Genomic DNA, 21,701 nt, shown 5'->3' on the forward strand with positions numbered 1-21,701 from the left:
AGCCTCTGTTCACATGCCTGTCCCTCTGTGCTCCAGCTACACTGGCGTCTATCCTCACCCCCCTCGCTGCCTGTGACGGCTCCGCCCACACTTCTCTGGACCAGGAATCTCCCTGGCTGGGCAAGGCTTAGTTTGTGCTCCACCTCCCCTGAAGCCTTTCCCGATCTTCCTGTCGTGTCACATCTCTCTGTCAGGTCCTAAATGCTCCCATGTACAGATAATAAGTGATACTCAGCGTGCTCTGTCATATCCGACTCTGCAACCCCCGGGACCGTAGCCTGCCAGGCTCCTCTGTCCCTGGGATTTCCCAGGCAAGAATATGGGAGTGGATTCCCATTTCCTTCTCCAGGGGATCTTCCCGACCCAGGGTTCAAACCCACGTCTCCTGCATTGGTAGGCGGGTTCTTTACCACTGAGCCATCCAGAGAGCTCCATGTACAGATACAGCCCTTGGCTAACACGTGCCGTGCGCAAGCGAAGAGAGCACCTGCACTCCTTACACGTCTGGTGTCGCTGGGCCACTGACTGCTCCTGGCTTTGTATGTTTCCGGCACAGCATCCCCACCCAGCCCCTGACAGCCCTGCCAGGCAGTGACTTGTCAGAATCCCTACAAGCTGTAGAAGTTCCCTCTGGGTGGAAGGCTTCTCTGGTTCTGTCTGCCCTGCTCCCCCGAGCCCCGAGCCCACTCGCTCCCTTGTTTCCTCAGCCCGTGCCCCGAATCACGGTGCAGTCGGCCCTTCCGGACGTCGGGTCACCCAGGATGGCCGAGGTGAGTTGGTCGGGCCGGGTGGTGCCTTCTCTGTGGCTGTCCCACATACAGTGGGTGGCCCCAATGCTGTAACTGTGGAGTCCACACCCGTGGCTTTTAATTTTAGCATTCCCATCTCGATAATGAACTATAATGTAGGTCACTGTCTTCCCCCTCTCTGTTTTGCTTGTTACACTTTTCTATTTTCAACTTGTTAATCATATGATTGCTAAACTCCTAGGTGCTTGACTGCTAATGTAGTCTGCTGTTTTAATAGCCCACTGCTAGGCAGAGGTGATTTCTATAAACAGAACCATCTCCTTATCCCAAGTGTTGGCTTAATTCTCAGTTTTACATTTTATTCTGATTCATGATATCAGCGTGAAAAGACTGACGCTAAGCTGGGGGAGAAAATCATCTCTTATGATCTCCCACAGATGAACAGCACTTCTCATCTTATGAATAGCAAATCTATTTTCTCCCACTGTGCCGTTCATCCTCTGAGGAGATGCTGTGTCTTCCATAGGAAGTTTTTTATTTATTAAAACAGGAGCTGCTGCTGCTAAGTCGCTTCAGTCGTGTCCGACTCTATGCGACCCCATAGACAGCAGACCACCAGGCTCCTCCGTCCCTGGGATTCTCTAGGGAGGAACACTGGAGTGGGTTGCCATTTCTTTCTCCAATGCATGAAAGTGAAAAGTGAAAGTTAAGTCGTTCAGTCGTGTCTGACTCTTAGTGACCCCATGGACTGAAGCCTACCAGGTGCCTCCGTCCATGGGATTTTCAAGGCAAGAGTACTGGAGTGGGTTGCCATTGCCTTCTCCGAAAACAGGAGCAAAAGAGGCCAAATAATTGAAAGATAATTCAGATATCCAAGAGTTCACTCCTTTCTGCACGGCCCATTTCAATCCTAGGTGTTCACAAATTTAACCAAAGGTAGAGCTGCCCCCGCCCCAGCCCCCATGAGTTGGGTTGATGATTTCTCAAGGCAGAACTGGGTGGGACTCCCAGGCCAGTGGGGCAAAGGGAGACCCTTACACGAGGGTGCTTCCCTGCGGGCTTGCTCAGATCCAGGTTTTCCGGTAGCCTTAGGAATGTCTGTGCTAAACTGTGACCCAGAGAGGCAGGGAGATTCCCACTCACATAGCAACTCCAATTGAGTGGGAACCCACAGTGCCAAAGCGGAAGGATCAGAGCTGCGCTTGGCTCAGCGTGAAAGAACCAAGAACCGGGGTAATCAGAGCTCACCTTCTGCACCACCCCCCAACTCTTCCTCCCCACTACCCTCCCCAACCATCTCCTCTTTCCTGTTGCTGTGGATCTGACCTCTGATCCCCAGCTTTTCCCTTACTGGAGGCTTTGGGTGAATAGCCTCTCTGGGCCTCGTCGTAAAGTAAGTCCTTCCTGGCCCGCATCAGAGGACACAGTGAAAACTGATGGGGTAGAAGCTGATGGGGCTCTGAGGCACTGTCCCTGGCCCGTCCACTCCTCAGGACTAAGTCTTTCCTTCAGCAGATCCTGCAACTGGCGGGGACGGCCTTATCCCCAGGGAGTAGGGAACTGCAGACTATGTCAGAACCGTGGTTACTGTTCAGATTTCAGAGTCTCCTAAATTTTGCTTGTGTATTCTTCCCTGCCTGGTCAGTGAGATTAAAAATAGAATAGAAAAGGATAAATAAAACATGTACAAGTTGCGAAAGAAAAATGATTGAAGGATTGCCTCATCTTTTAGAGTATTTATGCTGGTGACAGTTATTGATCTACTGGATTTAGTAAATTTTGCAGCCCAGAGATCCATCACAAAAATGGGTTGTTAATCTCAAGAGGTGCCGTTAATTTCGTACCCTGAGAGTGTGCCTTGTGGGGGGAGGAGGGCCTCCGGAGACAGGAATATAAATGACAATTCACGTGAAAATGCATGATTTATCAAACTGCTGAGTTAAGCCAAGTAACTGTAAGAGACTTATAGATCTCAGCTGTTTCCCAGTTCAAATAAATCCTGTATTTCAAATGGAAAATGGCCATTCCTGTAAGATAAATAATCTTTCCGTAAATATTGAGAACATATTTCTTTTTTTGAGCAGCACCCTTCTCGCCCCACAGCCCGCTTCCCACTCCGTCTCCCATTCCCTGTCAATGTGCACCGGGAACAGAAAGATAATCTGCTGCCTTCTCCGGTGGCTGCAGTTATCACGGCAGGAACACCGGAGAGCACGGCGGGGCCGTGGAGCTCTGCTGGAGTGACTCAGACCCAGGGCTAAGAGGCGGGGAGCCCAGCGCAGCTCCGGCCTCACTCAGCCCTGCTCGCCGGGCTGGCTGCTCCTCGGCCCACGAGTCTCCAGATCGGAGACCCTGATGCGGGCCGTGGGACCAGCCTTGAGCAGCGTCTCAAAAGACAGCCTCTCGGGAAGGGGACAGCCTACAGGCAACCTCTGTCCCTCCTCTTCCCCTGCCTCCTGCCCCACAGGCCCCACGGTTGTTGCTTCCTGCCGAGCTGTGCTCTGGCTCGTCCGGATCCCTCGCTGAGGCCACCGTTTCAGTTCTGCAGGAGCAGCGTGCTCTGCTGGCCTCCAGTGATCCTCTTAGCCTCCCCAGGAAGTTGGTGCTGGACGGGGGCGGTGGCGGGGGGTCCCATTCCCGAGAGAGGAGCTCCGGGCCTGAGTGCAGGAGGTGTAAGAGGGAGTCCGGCATTCACATGCACCATGCTTTATGTGAAGGCTCTCCTGCCCGACTTGTACCACACTGCCCAGCTGCCGCCCCGCGTCATCGTTCCCACCACCAGGCAGGCGTGTCCCACAGTTAACTCCGCCCCGACCCTGTCTACCTGGTGACAGTATCCGATCCCCGCAGCTTGAGGGCTCTGCCCCACAAGACTGCCCCCACTTCAGATGCCAAGTCCTACGGGGTCCAGACCAGAGGATCCTTTGACCCCTCCCTCAGGTTCAGTGAATTTGCTGGAGCGAACTCAAGTATTTTACATACTAGGCTATCAGTTTATTAGGGATGTAACATAGGAGCAGCCAGGTGGGAGAGACCTGCAGGGGAAGGGCAGGGCGCTGCCGTGCTCTCTGGGCACAGTGCTCTGCCCCCATTGCCACATGTTCTCCTGCCCAGAAGCTCTCCAAACCCCGTCCTTGTAGGGGTTTTGTGGAGGTCATTACATAGGCATGGTTGATTAAAGCGTTGGCCACTGCTGAGTGAGTCAGCCTCCAGCCCCTTCCCAGAGGTCAGGGATGGGATGGAAACTTACACCCTTCTAGTCATGTGATTGGTCCCCTTGGCAACCAGCCCCTCCTTGGGGGTTTTCCAAAAGTCACCCCCCTTAACATAAACTTAGATGTGGTCGTAAGGGGCTTGTTAGGAGTATCAGGAAACCTTTATAGCATTTGGGAAACCCCAGGGGTTTTAGGAGTTCTGTACCAAAAAATAAGACATTTAAGACCAAATGTGTAATTCTTAACTAGAAACCATACTATCATAGGCAGCTATAGGAGCTGTGCCTTATGGAAGGGGGCAGCAATGAGGGGCACTCGGGGCTGCCTTGCTCAGCCCGGGTCAGGGCAGGGAGGGGCAGCAGTGGCTTGCAGACTGTTGGCCTCTGTTATCTGTGCTCAGAGATTGCATGGAGAGGCTGATGTGGGAACCTTCCACCCTGCTGCAAGGCCACTCTAGTCCCACCATCAGAGCTGTCTGTCTCCAACGACAACAGGATTGGCCTTGAGGCTTTGGGGAGGAATGCCTAACTCTCAACTCTCCCCTTTCCAGGCTCAGCAGGAGAATGGGGGGCTGCGCGTGGCCCCCAGCATGCCTGTGGCCTTGCCAGCCACCCCTGCGCCCAGGACCTGTGATGGGCCCCCGAGAGTGACACCCACCTCCCCGGCCCCTGAGGGTGGGGATGGGCCCCCCAGCCCCCTGAGCGAAGCCTCCAGCGGCTACTTCTCACACAGCGTCTCCACTGCCACCCTGTCAGACGCCTGTGGCCCGGGTCTGGATGCCATGGCCTCGACCCCTCCGGGTCCCGGCCTGGCCGCCCTCGAGCCCCCGGCCGCCTCGGTGGAGGGAAAGACAGTGGGCAGCGGGGCAGCCCTGGCCCCAGCCGGGGCGTCTGCAGAGAAGCAGAACCAGGCAGCGGGCCCGCCACCACCCAACCAGGCGAGCAGGAGCTACCCTGCCGCCCCGCAGAAGCCAGAGGACACCCAACCCCAGGGGAAACCAGTGGCCGGCCCAGAGCCCGACGTCTCCAGGCCACCGCCGCCTTCAGACCCCCGGTTCCAGCCGCCTGCTCCCACCTCTCCGTTCAGGATCAAGAAGGTGCGGACTTCGGAGCTGAAGTCGTTCACGCGCATGCTTGGCGGGGACCCCGGTGGCCCCTTGGGGACAGCGGAGGACCCACTGGCCTTAAGGGACCTGGGGGACGGCAGTGCTGGGGCTCAGGCCCTGGGAAAGCTGGAAGTCTCCTCGGATTCTGAAGAAGCCAGTGAGGTCCCAGAGTGGCTCAAGGAAGGAGAATATGTGACGGTGGGCACCAACAAGACGGGCATCGTGAGATACGTGGGGCCCACCGACTTTCAGGAGGGCACCTGGGTTGGAGTGGAGTTGGACCTACCTTCAGGTGAGTGATGCTAGTTTGAGACAGGTGCTGCCCCCATGCCCACTGCAGTCTGGCCGAAAAGTGTGGTCGCTGCCAAGCACCTGCTGTATGCCCTTGGGCACATCGTTGACCTCTCTGAGCCCCGCAGTTGCCACTGTTCAAAATCAGGAATTTTCTCTAGATAAGGCTCTCCTAGGTGTTTTAAGAGTCAGATTCTCTCTTTTTTTAACCTGCAGAGATTTGTCAGAAACGTACGACAGTCATTGAAAGCTACTAAATATTAATTCGACAATGAATTTAAATTCTGGAGTTTAGTTTTTAGTCACAGAAACAGCTGCGTTTGAGCTGTCACGGCAGCTCTGTGTGCTGTGCTAGCTCAGGTTACAAACTCTGATGCTCGTGTGGAGGTTCAGATGCCTCAGGTGTTCCCCAGACACCCCCAGGCTCCTGGGCCCCCAGCAGGAGGATGGAAGGAGAGGTGAGTCTCCTGTATAGAACGGCTTGCCTCCAAGCCAAGACATCATCATTTGCAGAAAAACTGAGGGCAGGGCTTAAATAATTATTTTCCTGTTGTTTTTAAAAAATTGAGATACAGTTGATTTACAGTATTAGTTTCCAGGGTACAAACTGGTGATACAGATTTTTTATAGATTATACTCCATTTAAAGTTATTATAAAACACTGGCTGTGTTCCAGGTGCCGTATAATGTGTGCTTGTAGCCTATTTTATACGCAGTGGTTTGTGCCTCTTAATCCCCTACGTCTGTCTTGCCCCTCCCGCTTCCCTTTCTCCAACGGGTGACCCTCAGTTTGTTCTCTGCACCTGCGAGTCTGCTTCTGTTTTGTTATAGTCCTTTATTTTTTCAGTTCCACATGTAAGAGATAACATACAGTATTTGTCTTTCTCTATCTTATTTCACTTAGCATAATGCCCTCTAGGTTTAGCTACACTGTATATAGCAAATGGACTGCAGGTTTTTTTGTTTTTTGGAAATAGTTTGATTGCGATGCAGTTCACATAACAAAACATCCAGAAGTTTAAAGGGTACAGTTCAGTAGTTATTACTTATTTCCAGAGTTGTGCAACCTGATTTTACAATGGGTTTATTACCCCCCAAAAGAAGCGGTATGTCGATTAGCAAGACACTCACCTCCCCAAGCCCCAGGTAAACCATGGATCTATACTGGTTGTTGAAATTGATATGAAATGTCCTAATCTGGACTTGGATATTCACAGAGTCATAAAGGCCTGAGCTTCCGTGGCTGGCTTATCTCCCTTCTCGAGCTCCCCAGGCTCAGCCGGTCGCGGCCTGTCAGCGCTTCGTTCCTTTACCATGCGATCCCATTGTAAGGATGCCCCGTGGTGTTCATCCACTTGTCAGTTGATGGACATCTGGGTTGCTTCCACTTCTTGGCCATTGCGAGGGAGGCAGCGGGGAGTACTCATCTAGGTTTCCTGTGGACGTACTTTCTCTTGAGATACAGGGGGCTCTCTGCGTCCAACACGCTGTGCTCCGCCAGCCTTATTGCCTTTCTCCCCCCTGCCAGTGTGTCCCAGGGCGGGGCAGCCGTTCCCTGAGCGGAAGCTTGGTGGACACGTAGGCATCAGGGACCCACTCCTCGTCCCCCTGCCCTGTGCTGGCCTTCACCCTAAAGCATTTTCTATTTGCTTTTATGAAGGAAACATCTTCTCCCCACCTTGACACACCAGGGTGACAGCTCAGTAGCTGCTGCTGTTGAGTTTCTCAGTTGTGTCCTGCTGTTTGCGACCCCATGGACCATAGCCGCCAGGCTCCTCTGTCCATGGGAGTCTCCAGGCAAGAATACTGGAGTGGGTTTCCATTTCCTCCTCCAGGAGATCTTCCTGACCCAAAGGCTCAAACCCGAGTCTCCTGCGTGGCAGGTGGATTCTTTACCACTGAGCCACCAGGGAAGCCCATTTCTCTAGCTTCAGTTTGGTAATTTGCCAGTTCCCATCCAATAGATTTAGAAAAAATAATCATTCTACCTTACGACCTCCTTGCTTGGTTTGCATTTTGACTGTCCAGACTGGAAACGGTCAGTGCTGAGGGGGAAGAGGGGTTCTGCTTTGGCACGTGGGCATCAGAAGCGGCATCTGAGGCCACAGGGATCTGTCTGCAGTGATCACCGGTGCTGCCTGGGAGGCACTGCCGGGGCCCCACACCTTCCACAGGGCGCAGCTCCTTGGGCGCACGGGGGTCCCCTGGGGCTGGGAGCCACCTGCATACCTTCCTCTCTTTCCGCAGGTAAGAATGACGGCTCCATCGGCGGGAAGCAGTACTTCAAGTGCAACCCTGGCTACGGGTTGCTAGTGAGGCCGGGCCGCGTGCGCAGGGCAGCAGGCGCGGGGCGGAGGCGCAGCGCGGGGCTCCGTCTGCAGGGCGCCCCCGAGCCCCGCAGGAGTGGCCCGCTCTCCAGCTCTGCCACCAACCTGGCCTCGCTGACGGCAGCACTTGCCAAGACCGAGGGCACGGCGCTGCGGGCCGAGCGTGGCCACGGGAACCCCGAGAACCGCAAGTCCTGGGCCAGCTGAGCGGCGGGGCAGTTGCCTCCTATCCTTCCGGGGTGATGGGCAGAGGGCACTGGGCACCGGGCCCCTCTAAGCCTTTGCGGGGACAGTCCTGGGGGGCCCTCCAGCCGCTCTCCTTGGAGACAGGCCAGGAATGCTTTTTGCACGGTGACGTGGGCTGGTGCCCTCCCACCCCTCACCCCCCCACCGTTTCACCCTCTCCCCAGGGGGTGAGGGCACATCTCAGCTGGACCTCAGGTGGAAGGTTTCAGAAGCCCAGAGTGAGGTCCCCGCTGTGTCCCTGGGCCTGGGCTGCCCACTCATGGCTGCTGTTGCTCTTTGTTCTATTCTGGTGACCCCGTTAACCTCTTAATTTAAGACATAATTGTTAACTAGTGCCTTTTCACTCCCATGGAGGTGGCCCCCAGCGCCTCAAGTCCTGGCTTGCACCCCAGTTACCCCAACACCCCCAAGTGCTGGCTCCTCTAAGTGCCTGGGCCCTGGGCCTGCCCGTTCTTTCCCTCTTTCTTTCCACAGGGTTTCTTAGGGGTGTCTTTGTGGGTGTTTCAGCATCTTTATACCTGGAAAGTTTTCTCTTTTTGCCATTTATTCCCTTAACAGAGTTCCTGGAATATATTTATTTGTATTTATTTTTTCAAAATCTAAAATTGTTTGCGAGCCACAATCATCCGCCCAGCACCAGTGCCCAGGGCCCACCTTGCACATCACTGGCCTCCATGACCGCTTTGGAACGGCCAGCCTGGTGCCTCACACGGGGGTCTTGGAGGGGCCAGAGGACACTCAGCTCCTCCCTGTGTCTTAAACACAGGCGCACAAGTGGCCTTACTCTCAGCTGACAGCAAAAACGGGAGGAGGTGGTGGTTGTGCTTCTGCATTCAGAGGCCTCACGGCTTTCCTTGGTGCAATTCGGGGTCTGGGAGGGTCCTTAGACCAGTTCAGCTTCATGGCAGTTCTGTGCCCTGCTGCCTGCTCAGCCCAGGGCTGCAGCCTGGCGGGGTTCACCCCTGGGGACCTCTAGGAGCCATGGGCCAGACAGCCCTGGCCCTGAGCCCTTTTTCCATCAGTGCGTCTCAGATTACCAAGGTGGTGGTCAGTGGTGACGAACATTCGGCTGCCTTCCCTGCCTGTCCTCGCGGGAGCCACTGGGCCTGTGCTGTGAGCAAGATTTGGGGACACCGTGTAGTTGAGGGTGGAAGCTCGGAGCTGGAGTTTGCACACAACATTCTAGGCTGCCTTTTCAGTTCTCGTGTTTAGACTCTTAAAAATGATAGCCAGAAAGCTTGAAAAAAAAGAACAACAAAACTCTTCCTCATCCCTTGGGTGCAGCTCCCAGGCTGGTGGTTTGCCCTCTGTCACAAGAAACCTGTCTCCTTCCTTCGGGGCCAGGGCTGCCGGAGCCCCAGGTCTGCAGGGGGCCAGGGGTCCCATCTGTGGGGCCACCCCTGGCACTCCCTTCCTTATCCTCCACTGGTCTGCTGGGGGAACCTCTGCCAGGCAAGGTGTGTGCCTGAACTAAGTGCTCTTAACTCCGTGTCAGCTTTTCTACACAACCTCCTTCCCAGCATAGACGTTTGCCTTCAGACCTGTTTCCAGTGTGAGATCCTTCTCCATGGACACCCTCCTGTCCCTGGGAGGGCAGCCCTTGCTCCCAGAGCCCCCGTGAGCTGCCTGGGGGCAGAAAGTCGTGCACCCCACACTTGCAGAGACAATGTGGGGAACCAGAAAGTGGTTGGGGTGTTTGTGATCCTCATGGAAGGAGCCCAGTACTTGCTGGGGCCCATCTGCCCTGCGACGGGCGTCACAACCTCACAGAACCGGCCTGGGCTGGTCAGCTGGGGGACGAGGGGCTGTGCTCATTTTGTTGCTGGTTGAGCTAAAGTGGATGAGATGACAGCAGGGTTGCTGCCCTGAGCAGGTTTTTGGCTGGAGCTTGCGGGGCTGAGAGGAGCCTTGGGTGATGTGGGTCAGCTCCTTCCAACCCTGTTGTCCTGGGAGGCCTCAGGACCCCCTTCTCCTCCTGGGGCCTGCCTTTCAAACATCCCCAGTTCCCTCTGCCTGAGCGTCTCCCACCGGCCCTGCCCTGCACTCACCGGGGCCTGGCGTCCCTACCCAGTGAGGCAGCATCTCCTTAGAGCCCTTGGCCTCATGCTGTTGGGACTGGGGGGCTGCGGCCAGGGCCCCTGTGTGCAGAGGTGGTCCTTCCTCTCGTGAGGAAAACTCTGTTGCTGCTCTCAAGTCTGTAGCCCCCGGCTCGCCTGGGGTTTTCTCAGAATGAAGCGAGTTTGGGCCCATGCTTGTATTAGGAAGGCCATGTCACTGGTCATCCTGGTGAGCTGTCCTCGTGGCCAGGTCAACACGCAGGCCGCCCCAGGCACCCTCATTCGTCAGCGCTGCTGGCAGGGCAGTGGCTGGCCTGGCTCTCCTGGCCCTGCTCTGGCCCTTGGGTGGCCTGGGACCCTTGAGGGCAGTGAGGGAGCTCTGGGAGAACACAGTGCGTTGTGGCGGCCTTGCTGTGTCCTCACAGCATGTGGGGACAGCTATCTTCGCACCCCCCTCACCCCCCCGGACCACTCCCCACTTTGCTTCACGACCCCACATCGCCTTGGGTCGGTGTGTATGGATGGAGCAGGCTCCTGGGATGCCCTGGCCCCTCTGTCGCTGTCGCCGGCTTCCTGGGGGCTTGCAGACTGTCCTCTTGTAGCTGGGGCAGGCAGCTCGCCCTGCCCCAGGCTGTCATGCCTCTTCTCGCTCCTCGATGCAGACTGATGTCAGCTTGTGAGTTGAAGGGCTGCAGTCCCTTCGCTGCAGGGCGAAGGGCTGCAGTCCCTTCGCTGCAGGGCGAAGGGCTGCCCTGAGGTTTTTGGGGGTAGGGTGTGGCTGGAGAGTGTTTGGGTAGGAGGGAAGGGGGCCCCCTTCCCTCTGTCTTCTGTCCTCGACTTCCTGACTGACAGACCTCATTTTAAATGTCAGCCAATCAGGCCCTGGGATTTAGTAAGACAGCAGGAGTGGTGTGGGGCTCCAGGCTCCCCGAGGACAGTCAAGGCGGGGTGGGAGCCCTCCTGCTTTGCAGACCCCAGGGGACTGGGGTGGAGAGGCAGTGGGCGTGGCTGACTGAGATGCCCAGAGGGAGCAGGAGGATGAGAAAGCCCAGCTGTGGGGCTGAGTAGGGTGGGCCAGGCTGGCATGAAGGGCCCTGTGTGCTTAGTGAGCTGTGAACAGCCGCTGAGGAGTCTGAAAGGCTTAGATGTTCAGCACACCCCCCGCCCCTTCCTTACTCTCCCTCCTCTTGGATTAAGCTCCCTTGTCTGTGAAACCATGGGGAGGTTTTCTGGGCTAAGATGAGCCGCCCTTGACGGAGGCCTGCCTGTGCTCACAACCTCTCTAGCTCCCAGGGTCACCGCTCCGTCTGTCTGTTACTCCTCACCTCCAGGACAGGTTGTGCAGCCTGAGACCCCACCCCCATTTTCCTGTGTGCACCCTTCTCGGAGGAACCCTTCGTCCTTCTGCGTGCTGCTCGTTAATCGTGTTGGGGGCATTTTGGAGCCTTTGTTCGTGTGGAGTTCTGTAAATACGATGGGTTCACACAAGGAAGTGACTTTGATTGGGGGATTGTTGATTTCCTACACGTGAAATGGGAGTTAAGAAAAACCCAAAGACTCTGTAATGACCTGTAAAGACTTAATGATTTGTACTGTATAGTGAACTAAACGTCTGTAATTTTGTACCTTATATGCCTTCCCACCATATGACCAACAGCCTCTAAATAAAACCAGATGATCTCCTGCCTGCGTCTGTGGTCTTCCTGTTGCTTTCCCCTCTCCCCACCAAGGCAGGGGTGTTTGGGCTCATTCCAGACTGTCCCCCAGGGGCTGGGGTGGCCTGGTTCTGAGTGATGGGGCGGGCCTTTTCAGCATGGAGACTGGAAGAGGGGAGGCTCAGGGCAGAAGCAGGTCCCCTGAGCGCACACCCCAAGGCCCGGCGGTCTTTGTCACGTATGTGGTTTTGTGGCCTGTCGGTTGAGATATCTTTCAGGAGCCAAGGACCAACAGAAACTTCCTGATGACCTTAGACTTGGAGCTTCTGGGCTAACTCAGTGGAAGGCCACTTTTGGGAGCAGGCATGTCCCGGCTCTGGGCCTCGGCTTGTGTCCCCCTGGATCTGCGTGCCACACCCCATGTCAGACGCCGCCGCAGTCAGGGAGCAGGGCTTCCTTGCACTGCTGCACAGGTGAGCGGACCTTCAAAGCCTCCGCAGCAAGGGGTTCGGGGGAGGAGGATTAAGGCTGTGGGCGCCAGCAGGTCCCATCTCCACAGGTTGTGGAAACTGATGGCAAATTTTTGGGTCCTGCTTGCCTCAGGCCAGCATCCTCAGGACGTGGCACCCAGCGAGGACCCAAACAGCACTGGGGAGAGGAGCAGGCCTTCTGAGGTGGCCCCAGGGTCCCGCCCTCCCCGCGAGGACGTGGTCAGCCCAGCACGCTGGTGGCCCCACATCGGTGAGTCACTCTGCCAGCGCCTCGCCTGAGATAAAACGTACTTGCATATGTAAGGGCCACAGCCGCCGGGAGGGCTGACGGGGAGGTGGCCAGCAGTCAGAGCACGTCCTGGCGGGACTTGTTTATATTCATAAGCGCCCAGGACTTGTTCTCAGAGATAAGCGCTGCCAAATAATGACAGAAATTTGGCAGCCAGGAGCTATCCTGCTCCGAGGCAAGCGTCTCAGATGGATCTAGCTCCTAGGATAAATCTCGTTTTTTGAGCGGCTACTTACTCTCTTGCAACTCAATGAGATCTCCTTTGCCTGAGGCTGTGGGGTTTCTAGTCGCTCAGACCCTAAGATGGTGCCAGTGGGGGTGTCACATTGTGTCCGTTTGCTCACTCGCTGGGTCACTCGGAACAGCTCGTGCCGTCCTGCACTGGGCCTTGTGTTGCCGGACGAGCCCCGTGGTCATGAACTAGACTAGAGCGTGGTGCCCACCAGCCGGGGGCCCTGGAGCTCTGGGGGGTGGAGGAGGTTCCCTCCAGGCAAATGTGTTTGGAGGACCCTAGATGGAGGCGCAGGGATGGGATGCTGTGGGCACAACCGGAAGGAGCAGTTCTGGCCCAAACAGGAGCAGCATGGGGTGGCGGTGGCCTGGAATCGCCCTCCTCCGCAAGCCTGCTCATCTCTCTACTGGCAGCCTAAAGCTTGGAGACACCATGTGTGAGAAGACGAACCCCGGCTCCCCTTTCTGAGAAGGGGTTGGTAAACCTGTCAGGTGAGATGAGAGCTTGGGCACCTGGTCCTTCGGTCTTGCTTAAGAATTTGCTCTCGACCATTAGACGCCTTAAAGAAACGCAGGGAACAAAGCTTCAGCTTTCTCCTTCGGTCCTGCTTAAGAATTTGCTCTCGACCATTAGACGCCTTAAAGAAACGCAGGGAACAAAGCTTCAGCTTTCTCTCACATTGAAGGTGAAGCCCCAGGAAAGAGGGCTTCCGTAGGAAAGCGGGGTGCTGAGGGTGCGGCTCGGCAAAGTAAGGGCTGTGGGCCTCGGGGAAGAGCAGCTGCTGGCATCCTAGTGATTTCAGGCCGTGGGCGTGGGGCCTGTGTTGAGGGGACCACAGAGGGGAAGCTACGGGAAGGCACGGCTTCTCCTGGGAAATTCAGGCAGACACGAAGGGAGCGCAGGCTGGAGGCAGCAGGGGCCAGATTCCCGGCAGACATTCCCTCAACCAGGAGATGCCTGATCATCCCCTGAACCCCTTCCCAGTGATCTCCTGTCTCTGGGATGCTAGACTGTTCTTAAAGCATGAAAGGACCGATGTTCAAGACAGAAGGGTTGGGCACTTCCCAAATGACTGTTCTTACTCAAAGAAATCCCGGCCAGCCTTTGTTCAGTTATACATTTTATTCTCTAATAGGTACAATACTAAAATAAACACAAATTAAAAAAAAGTTTTATTAAAACAAAACTGTACAAAAAAGCAGTATACTACATTTTAATTACAGAACAGTCTACTGTCCAAAAGGCACTAATCCAGAATAGGAGATACAAGGATACAGGACTCATTGGAACTATTTTAATCAATACAAGAGAGCACTTGTTTCTCGGACCATGTACATCCAGAAACAAGGGCTGTTTGCTACAGTCATCACACATTGTTATAAATATGAGTCCCACAGGCGAAGGTGCAGTATCACTCTCCCTAGAGAAGGTTCACGTCGGGGTTGGGGAGGTGCTGGCTGGTGGGAGCACGCTGAGAGGTGGGCGGGAGTGGGGGGCAGGCCCAGGCCTGGGGCTTCTGTCGGGGGAAGGCCGGCTGTCCGGGGCACGCAGAGCCAGTCTGATGCTCGTTTCTGGCCCCTGTTGGCAGCCGCACTACTGCCTCTCGTGTGTTAGCACCGGGAAGGTGGGTTCTGAGACCCTCCAGGGAGCTGGGGCTGGAGGTCTGGGGGATGAAGCGCCAGCAGCTCGGCAGAGGGGAGGCATTTGGTAACCTGATCTGAAAAAGGCAGCAGCTAGGTGGGAGAGGGGCCAGAGCCCAGGGAGCCAGGCTGGCTTTCTGGGCGACCTTCTGGCCCTCGTGCGCTCCCCCTCCGGGTGGGGAGTCTGCCTTAGCGCTGACAGTCCTGTTTTGGAAGCTGATTTCTAGAAAGGGGAGTTCTGGTTCCCGCAGTCCCACCTCAGGGCCCCCAGTGGCGCCCGGGCAACCTGGGCCACCGCCCCACGTCCGGTGCCCAAGACGGCGCTCTCCACCCAGGCTTCATTCTCTAGAGGACACTGGCCCTAAGGAAGAGAGATACTGCAGATTTCCAAACAGTGTCATACACGTGAGACAAAGACAGGCATCTGATGTTAACAAAAATAAGTAACAAAGAAACAGGATTAAACCGAATCTCTTCTCACAGCTTCCTATACTACATCCTCCTTCTGCTTAGCAGAAAATTGTACGTACACAAAAATACAAATACACAATTTTGTAGAACAGTCTGATTTTAATATATTTATATATATTTATATTTATACGAGTGGCAGGTTAGTTCATTATATAGAGCTTTTTGCACTTTTGGCTCATATGCAACAAGGCTTATAAATTCAGCTTTAGCTTTCATTCAGGTTTCATAGCTTTTGAACAATTGTTTTCACATTTAAAGCAGCATCCAATTTGCACTAGGAGTTTGTGGTGACAGAGGAAGAGATGGGGTCAGGAGGGTGACTGACGAAGGTGGGCCGGGGCCAGGGCAGATATACATTCCAGTGTGTGTGGCGACGTGGGAAGGACTGCTATGGGACAGAGCTGACCATGACGACCCCTTGAGGTAGACTGAACACCTTACAGCAGACTCAAGACACAGGTGCGACTCCCCTCAGGGACGCATGGTGCACAAGGTGGGGACAGAGACCCAGAGACGCCAGAGGGAAACACGAAGACTAGGACGTGGCAGCAGGGGCAGAGGGGTGATGTGCCCTGCAACACCCGCCCCCGCTGGGCAGGGCCCCCCGGCCTGTCACAGGTACTCGACTATTTGGTGGATGCTAAACACTTTCGGGCAGTCCCGAGGCATCTGATCAAATGACCATCGTCAACTCACGTTCCACTTTAGAATTCGCTGCACCAGTAGCTCCCATCCCTGCAACGAATGCCCAGGAAGACGGAACAAACCATCAGCCAGTGCCCGGCGACCCAGAGCCCACATGCAGGTGAGCTGAGAGAAACCAGCCTCTCCCCCAGTTCAGCCACAGCTACAACCCAGGGAGCCGACCGGCGCTGGCGGAACCTGGACCTGGCACCTGGAGAACCAGGGGCCTGTGCGTGGCCGCCCCACGGCAGACTTGCCCACCCACTGCCTCCGTCAAACCCCCTCGTGCCACTTGCTCACAGTTCCTCCGGCAAACGCCATACGTGTTAAATGGGAAGGCCCAGCGTGTGGGTTATTCCACTGTCTGAACGAAAAGCCTGGATTATTCATGAAAATAAAGTGCCTGGGTATGGACTGTCTCATTCTGCAAAACCTTGGAGCGCACCAGCCCCCATCCAAGCACAGCTCAGTGCCTTGATGTCAACAGCGCGGTCCCAGGAGAACCCTCGTCCACCTGCCACGTGGCCAAGGCCCCGAATTCAGCTCAGACTCCACGTACTTTAAAAGAGAAACAAACGAATACTCTCACAGTCATCTTCAAAGGCGCACTTCTGATCTCGTTTCGCCCTACTGGTGACGGCTTTCCTCGGCCCTTGTGGGCAGACACCTCAATCCCACAGACAGAAGAACAGGATGAGCCAGGCAGCCAGGGTTCCAGTGACCAGCAGGTGAGTCATCCTGGTCTTAACTCTGATTCTTTGCCCTCTTGGGTCTGATGCACCTGCGGCGGCTGCCCCACTTCACTCTCCTCACTCGCTAGCTAAGCAGGTGCCTTCACAGTCTGTGACTGTGACCGCAGCAGCGCAGGCGAGAGTGACACAGCCAGCCTCAAACACCACACCCCGCGCGCTCACCTTTGGAGTTGTCCTGCCTGTGGAGCCCGGGGACCCTGGCAGGGGGCAGCTGCCACAGACCCCCCAGGGGCCCAGTGCAGGGTCGGGGAGGGAAGGCAGGGCACAGGCCGACTCTCTGGCAGGTCCCAGAGGTCCGCACCTTGTGCAGGCACTTAAAAAACAAAGAGAAACTGACCCTCGGAAGGTACTGCGTACCCAGAGTGGCCGTGGGAGGGAGGGGAGCCCAGGGGGTCAGAGAAGGCTGTGGGCTCTTCCAGGGAGGCGGCGAGGATGTTCTTGGCATCTTCTGGTGGGGACAGTAGGTGAACCCAAGGTGGGCAGAACATATGCAGGGGCAGGCCGAGGGCCAGAGGGCTAGGGGGAAGCGTGGGCTGCACGGACTTGCCTTCTATGACCAGTGTGAGTAAAACTATTAGGCAGAGGAGAGACCCTTTTGAGAGGAGCGTCTGAGGAGAACCGGCACACCATCGAGAGCAGCCTTGCCAGAGTGCCGCCGCCCCCTGCCCCCAGTAACTTTGGTTTTGTGGTGCCCGTTTTCAGAGACGCATGATTAAGGGATTCACTAACTAACAATACTGAGATGTGTTTCTCAAGGCAAATGACTAACACTCCTGCTCCTGACAGCAGCCCATGCCTGAGCTCTCTCACCTCCGTTCAGTCCATCGCTAACATGTACTGCCCGCCTGCCATGGATCTGACATTAAAAACTAGAGACTTCATGGTAATACCACTAGACAGGCTGCTGTTTACCTTAACACAGCACTAATGTTCTATTTCCAGTTTAACTGCTTCAATGAATGATGAATTGGAAAAATCACCCTCACCACTTTTTGCAGGGCTCATGGTTCCAGTAAAGCAGGAGGTGTCCGTGCTCCACGGAAGCCTGAATGACGTCAGACCCGACTTGGAAGCGCCGGGACGTTAGGAACTGTGTGCTGTGACCAGCTCGGCGTGCACACCAACTGGTGAGTCACACTCGCCTTCCTCAGGGAGAGTCCACGTCTCCCTTTTCACATTTCGCTGCCGCCAACCCCCACCCCCCACCCCCAGAGACGTCAAGTCAGGACCAGTACCTTCTTCCCTTCACTCTAAGGGTGGGCTTATTTGGCAGGGAGTCACAACCCAGCTAGTGAAACAAGGTGCCAATCCCAGGGACCACCAAGCCCTCTTGTCAATCTGGAGACCCTCTCCCGGGGCCACTCCCAGTGAGGCGTTGCTCCTGGCGTGGCTTCTACTCTCGGGGGCTTCAATAATGCATGAAAGTGCTACTCAGTCATGTCCGACTCTGTGCGACCCCATGGACTGAGCCCACCAGGCTCCTCTGTCCATGGGATTCTCCAAGCAAGAATACTGAAGTGGGTTGCCATTTCCTTCTCCAGGGGATCTTCTCAACCCAGGGATCGAACCCGCGTCTCTCACGTCTCCTGAGGGTGGGACTAAGCGGCTGAAGAGAGGTGACAGAGCTGGCCCCTGGAGAACCATCCACTTTGGGAGGCAAAGAGCTAGAGCAGAGGGGAAGGAGGGACGTGAATTTTAGTCAAGTTGAAGTCCTCAGGCCACCTTGGAGCCCATGTCCCTGACAACAGTCACTGAGGTGACACACGAACATCCAGGCAGCTGGCCCCTGGGCTGAACCATGGTTATCAGAAAGCTCTGGCTGCCAGAGAGCCCACGGCGGAGCAGACACTGACCCAGCACTGACCCAGCCCCACTACCTCTTGTGACTATGGTGGAGGGCGCGGCAGAGTGAGTTGGAATGGCTTAGCGAACCTCCCAAACACAGGCACTGAAAAGATGCTCAGAATAGAGAGAGAACAGGAAGAGTGACCTTGGATACTCTGCCTCCACAAAGTGCAGCCACACCCGAGAGCTGGGACATTCAGGTTCCCCCCCAGAAAACAGAGCCAAGACCTTCCTTCCCAGCAAAGGGCAAGACCTTCACATCCACCTCCTAGAGGTGGAGATGGGACAGTGGACTTGAAACGAGGGCTTACGCCACGGGTGCCAAGTGCCACTGTGTGCCCGTCACCACGAGTGGCAGAGGAGAGGTACCAAGGAGAGCCAAAGAGGGGTGACCTGGTGTCCAGATCATCATGGTGACGCTATCCCGTGTCGGCAAAGAAATGATGGCAACAGCGGGCACCAGCCTGCCCTGCCTTCGAGAGAGGAGCAGATGGAGTGCAGAGAATTCATCAACAAGGCCAGGTGGACGTCCTGCTGCTGCTGCTAAGACACTTCAGTCATGTCCGACTCTGTGTGACCCCATAGACGGCAGCCCGCCAGGCTCCCCCATCCCTGGGATTCTCCAGGCATGAGCACTGGAGTGGGTTGCCATTTCCTTCTCCAATGCAGGAAAGTGAAAAGTGAAAGGGAAGTCGCTCAGTCGTGTCCAACTCTTAGCGACCCCCTGGACTGCAGCCTGCCAGGATCCTCCATCCATGGGATTTTCCAGGCAAAAGTACTGGAGTGGGGTGCCATTGCCTTCTCCAGGACATCCTGCTATTTTCCTACTAAAATGAAAGCAGCACCTAGAGAGTTTACTTGACTCCACGCAGGGGGTACTGCTCCAAGAATAAACGAGACAGTGAACATACTCAGCACAGTGCCAGGCACATGGGACAGGCTAGTGCACAGCAGCAGCTACTACGCACTTCAGATGCTTGGGTGGTCTGAGCATTTATGACAATTTAGGACAGCGGCTTGTACTCTGGTTACTTCTGGTGTTTTATTCCCAAAAATACATATTCAGGGATAAGCACTATCTATGTTTTCACTGATTTTGTTAAGTTGGCTTTACTGTCTTTTTAGTGGGGGCTGGGGTGGTGAAGGGTTTCCTGAATCACCAGAGTGGCTTCTGGAAGCATCTGAGTAGGGAAATGTCTCACCAGCTCCAGTTCTTTTTAAGTAGAACCATCCTTTAAGCAGCACATCTAAGACTTTGATCCCTAAAATAGTAGGACTGTGTTGGAAGGTTTTAACTGCAGTGATAGTTCTATTTTCTTTGAATGTAAGCAGATAATCAGAATGTTCTGCTCGCTGGCTGAATGCATGGCTCACAAATCATAGACTCAGCTGGTCAGTTCTCTGAATCGCTAATCTTAAAACGGATTCTCTGTTCCAATGGAGACACTTAGCAGTTGGGAAGACAAGATGCAATACTCTGGCCTTCATAAACCTGCAACCATTCCAACCGTCAGAAGATGGCGGGGATCCCCAGAGAGGCACCATGGCTGTGCATGGATGGGGAAGCAGGGGTCAGTTGCTTCTGATCTTGTAGGAGAAGCGGCTCTGAGGAAGAACCTCTTGTGGCATTATCTTCCCTGACTGCTGTACACTGGACTGTAAGTATTGTGGGGGGGGCGGGGGGGAAGAACCCCAAGGCAGCAACTATCCCGATTGTGTGTGTCTGTGTTTGGGGATGAAGGGGGAGGACGGTTATGAAGCAGCAGCTTACCTCAGCCCTTTGATGGAACTGACATTTAATGTTTGGAGGAGGAGTCCCTCTCCTATGAGGGGGCAAGGCTGCTGCACAAGGGTCAGCAGCAAAGTGTGAACAAAAACAAGAGCTGTGTTTTCTCTAGGGTGGCTGCTGCCCCGCCCTGGAGTGTCCAGGCCTGAAGAAGAAAGGGCTTAGGGGCCAGGCTCACCAGCGTGGTCAGGAGCCTCTGGTGAAGCAGCTTGTGAGGGGCCCCTGGCACTCTGCTGGTATTCACGTAGACTCACTCCGCATCGTGCAACTGAAGTGACGGGGAAACCAAACGAGGCCCATTCAGAGAGCGAGGCGGCGGATCCCGTCCAGCCTGAGGCCTCCAGGTGAGCATGCGGGCTCTGTGGGCAGGAAGCTGTGTACGGTGTCAAGGCCCCATGGTGTTCAAAGGGACGAGGTGGGAGGGAGGGAACGTGGGTGGGGAAGGGCCGGGGGACAATCCCACTGACATGGCAGTACAAGGGGGGAAAGTTCGAGAACCAGAGGCTGCTGACACGAGGAAGCTGGGAACCGCCAGTGACGTGAGCAGACCTGGGTGAGACTCAGGCAGGCCCTACCCTGCGGCAGTGGTGGGACACTGCAGACACCAGCACTCCACTCAGGCCGCATCGTGCTTTATGTTTTGGTTCATTCAAGTGTGTTCATGCCATGTCTTCTGCCCTAGGTTATGAAAATCTCATTTAGCTCAAGTGCAAGCTCTTGTCTGAAAAACATGGTCTGATGGTGACAGCAATGGAGACCTCAGGCGACCTCAGGCGACCAAGGAGAAATGGAGAATTCTCCGGAGTCTGTTAAGCAGGAAGCCTCAGGTAAGGCCAACGCGGCACCTGAGCTGGTCAGCACGTGGGACAGAGTGGCCTGGAGGCGCCGCGGTGGTAGACTCTGTTTGGCAGAAACTTGAGTCAGAATCCCAAAGGTGGAGCAGGCTGAGACCGGATGTGAGGGAGAGGTTTAGTGCGACTTAGAAGTCAACTGGGGAGCACTAATCAAAGGCTTCCATTTGGGAGCTGAAATCACTCCAAATCCTTTCCTTTCACTTCAGCGCGGACGCAAACACTATGTCATTATTTCAGTTTACTGAGTTGCTGTTCCAAACGTTCTAGGGAGCATTAGAGCTCAAAGGGAACAGGGAACGGGAGATCTGCCATCTCCAGTCACATAAAGGACAGAAATCCTTTTAATTATGACCATGCCAATCTACATCTTGCTAAAACAGCTAATTACATGTCAGGAGGACACTCAGTCATTCAGAACAATTGTCATTATATTTTTATATATTCACTCTTCTCCACCCCCCTCAATTACCATGGTTACACTTTGAAAGGATTCAGGCAAACCTTCATTTGATCACAGTACACCAATGTGAATTTGAGAGTTAATTATGGCTGTAGAGAGCCATTTTTATTTAAGAGAGAGAAAATGAGAACAGAGTCAAGGGAGCCGGTATCCCGAGGTGTCTGAAGCGCCAGTTGAGGCTTGTGTCCCTGTCCCACTGCTGCCCCCAACACTGCTGTCCAGATGAGGGCAAATGGCTCCCAGAGCTCTCCAAGTAAACGGGATGCCAGGAGACAAGGGCAGAGGCCCCGCCAAAGTGCCCTTCTGCTTGGTGTTTGGGAGCTGGCTAGTGAGTCAGTGGGTGTGAAATGCGGGTGGTGAACTGAGTTCACTTGAATGGAATGAACTAGATTTAGTTCTGCTCGCTGCTTGGCCCCAGGTGTCACGGAAAGAACGAGGTAACTAAGTCCAGGACGGACATGCCTGCACTCCCAGGGTGCCTACCAGAGTCCTTGAGGTCTCTGGGTGAGCACAGGATGTAGGGTCCTCGGGTGCAGCCAGATTTTCCCTCTC

The 21,701-nt window shown here is 55.1% G+C and overlaps 1 protein-coding gene across 3 annotated transcripts in view; it reads left to right on the forward strand.

Moving 5' to 3' along the window:
* KIF13B (kinesin family member 13B) overlaps positions 1-11,675 on the forward strand; it is a 211,804-nt gene extending 200,129 nt beyond the window's left edge. For 2 of the 3 annotated variants that reach the window (XM_061426800.1, XM_061426803.1), the window contains 4 exons: positions 708-770; positions 4,515-5,361; positions 7,608-10,684; positions 10,736-11,675. In XM_061426800.1, the coding sequence (XP_061282784.1) occupies positions 708-770; positions 4,515-5,361; positions 7,608-7,894 (1,197 nt within the window). In that variant the 3' untranslated portion in view covers positions 7,895-10,684; positions 10,736-11,675. Of the gene's footprint in view, positions 1-707; positions 771-4,514; positions 5,362-7,607; positions 10,685-10,735 lie in introns of those variants that run through there. The other variant, XM_061426799.1, reaches the window with a different exon arrangement.
* Positions 11,676-21,701: the final 10,026 nt, after the last annotated feature.

This window comes from Bos javanicus, chromosome 8 (genome assembly GCF_032452875.1).
Source record: "Bos javanicus breed banteng chromosome 8, ARS-OSU_banteng_1.0, whole genome shotgun sequence".
In the NCBI taxonomy this organism is placed as follows: Eukaryota; Metazoa; Chordata; class Mammalia; order Artiodactyla; family Bovidae; genus Bos; species Bos javanicus.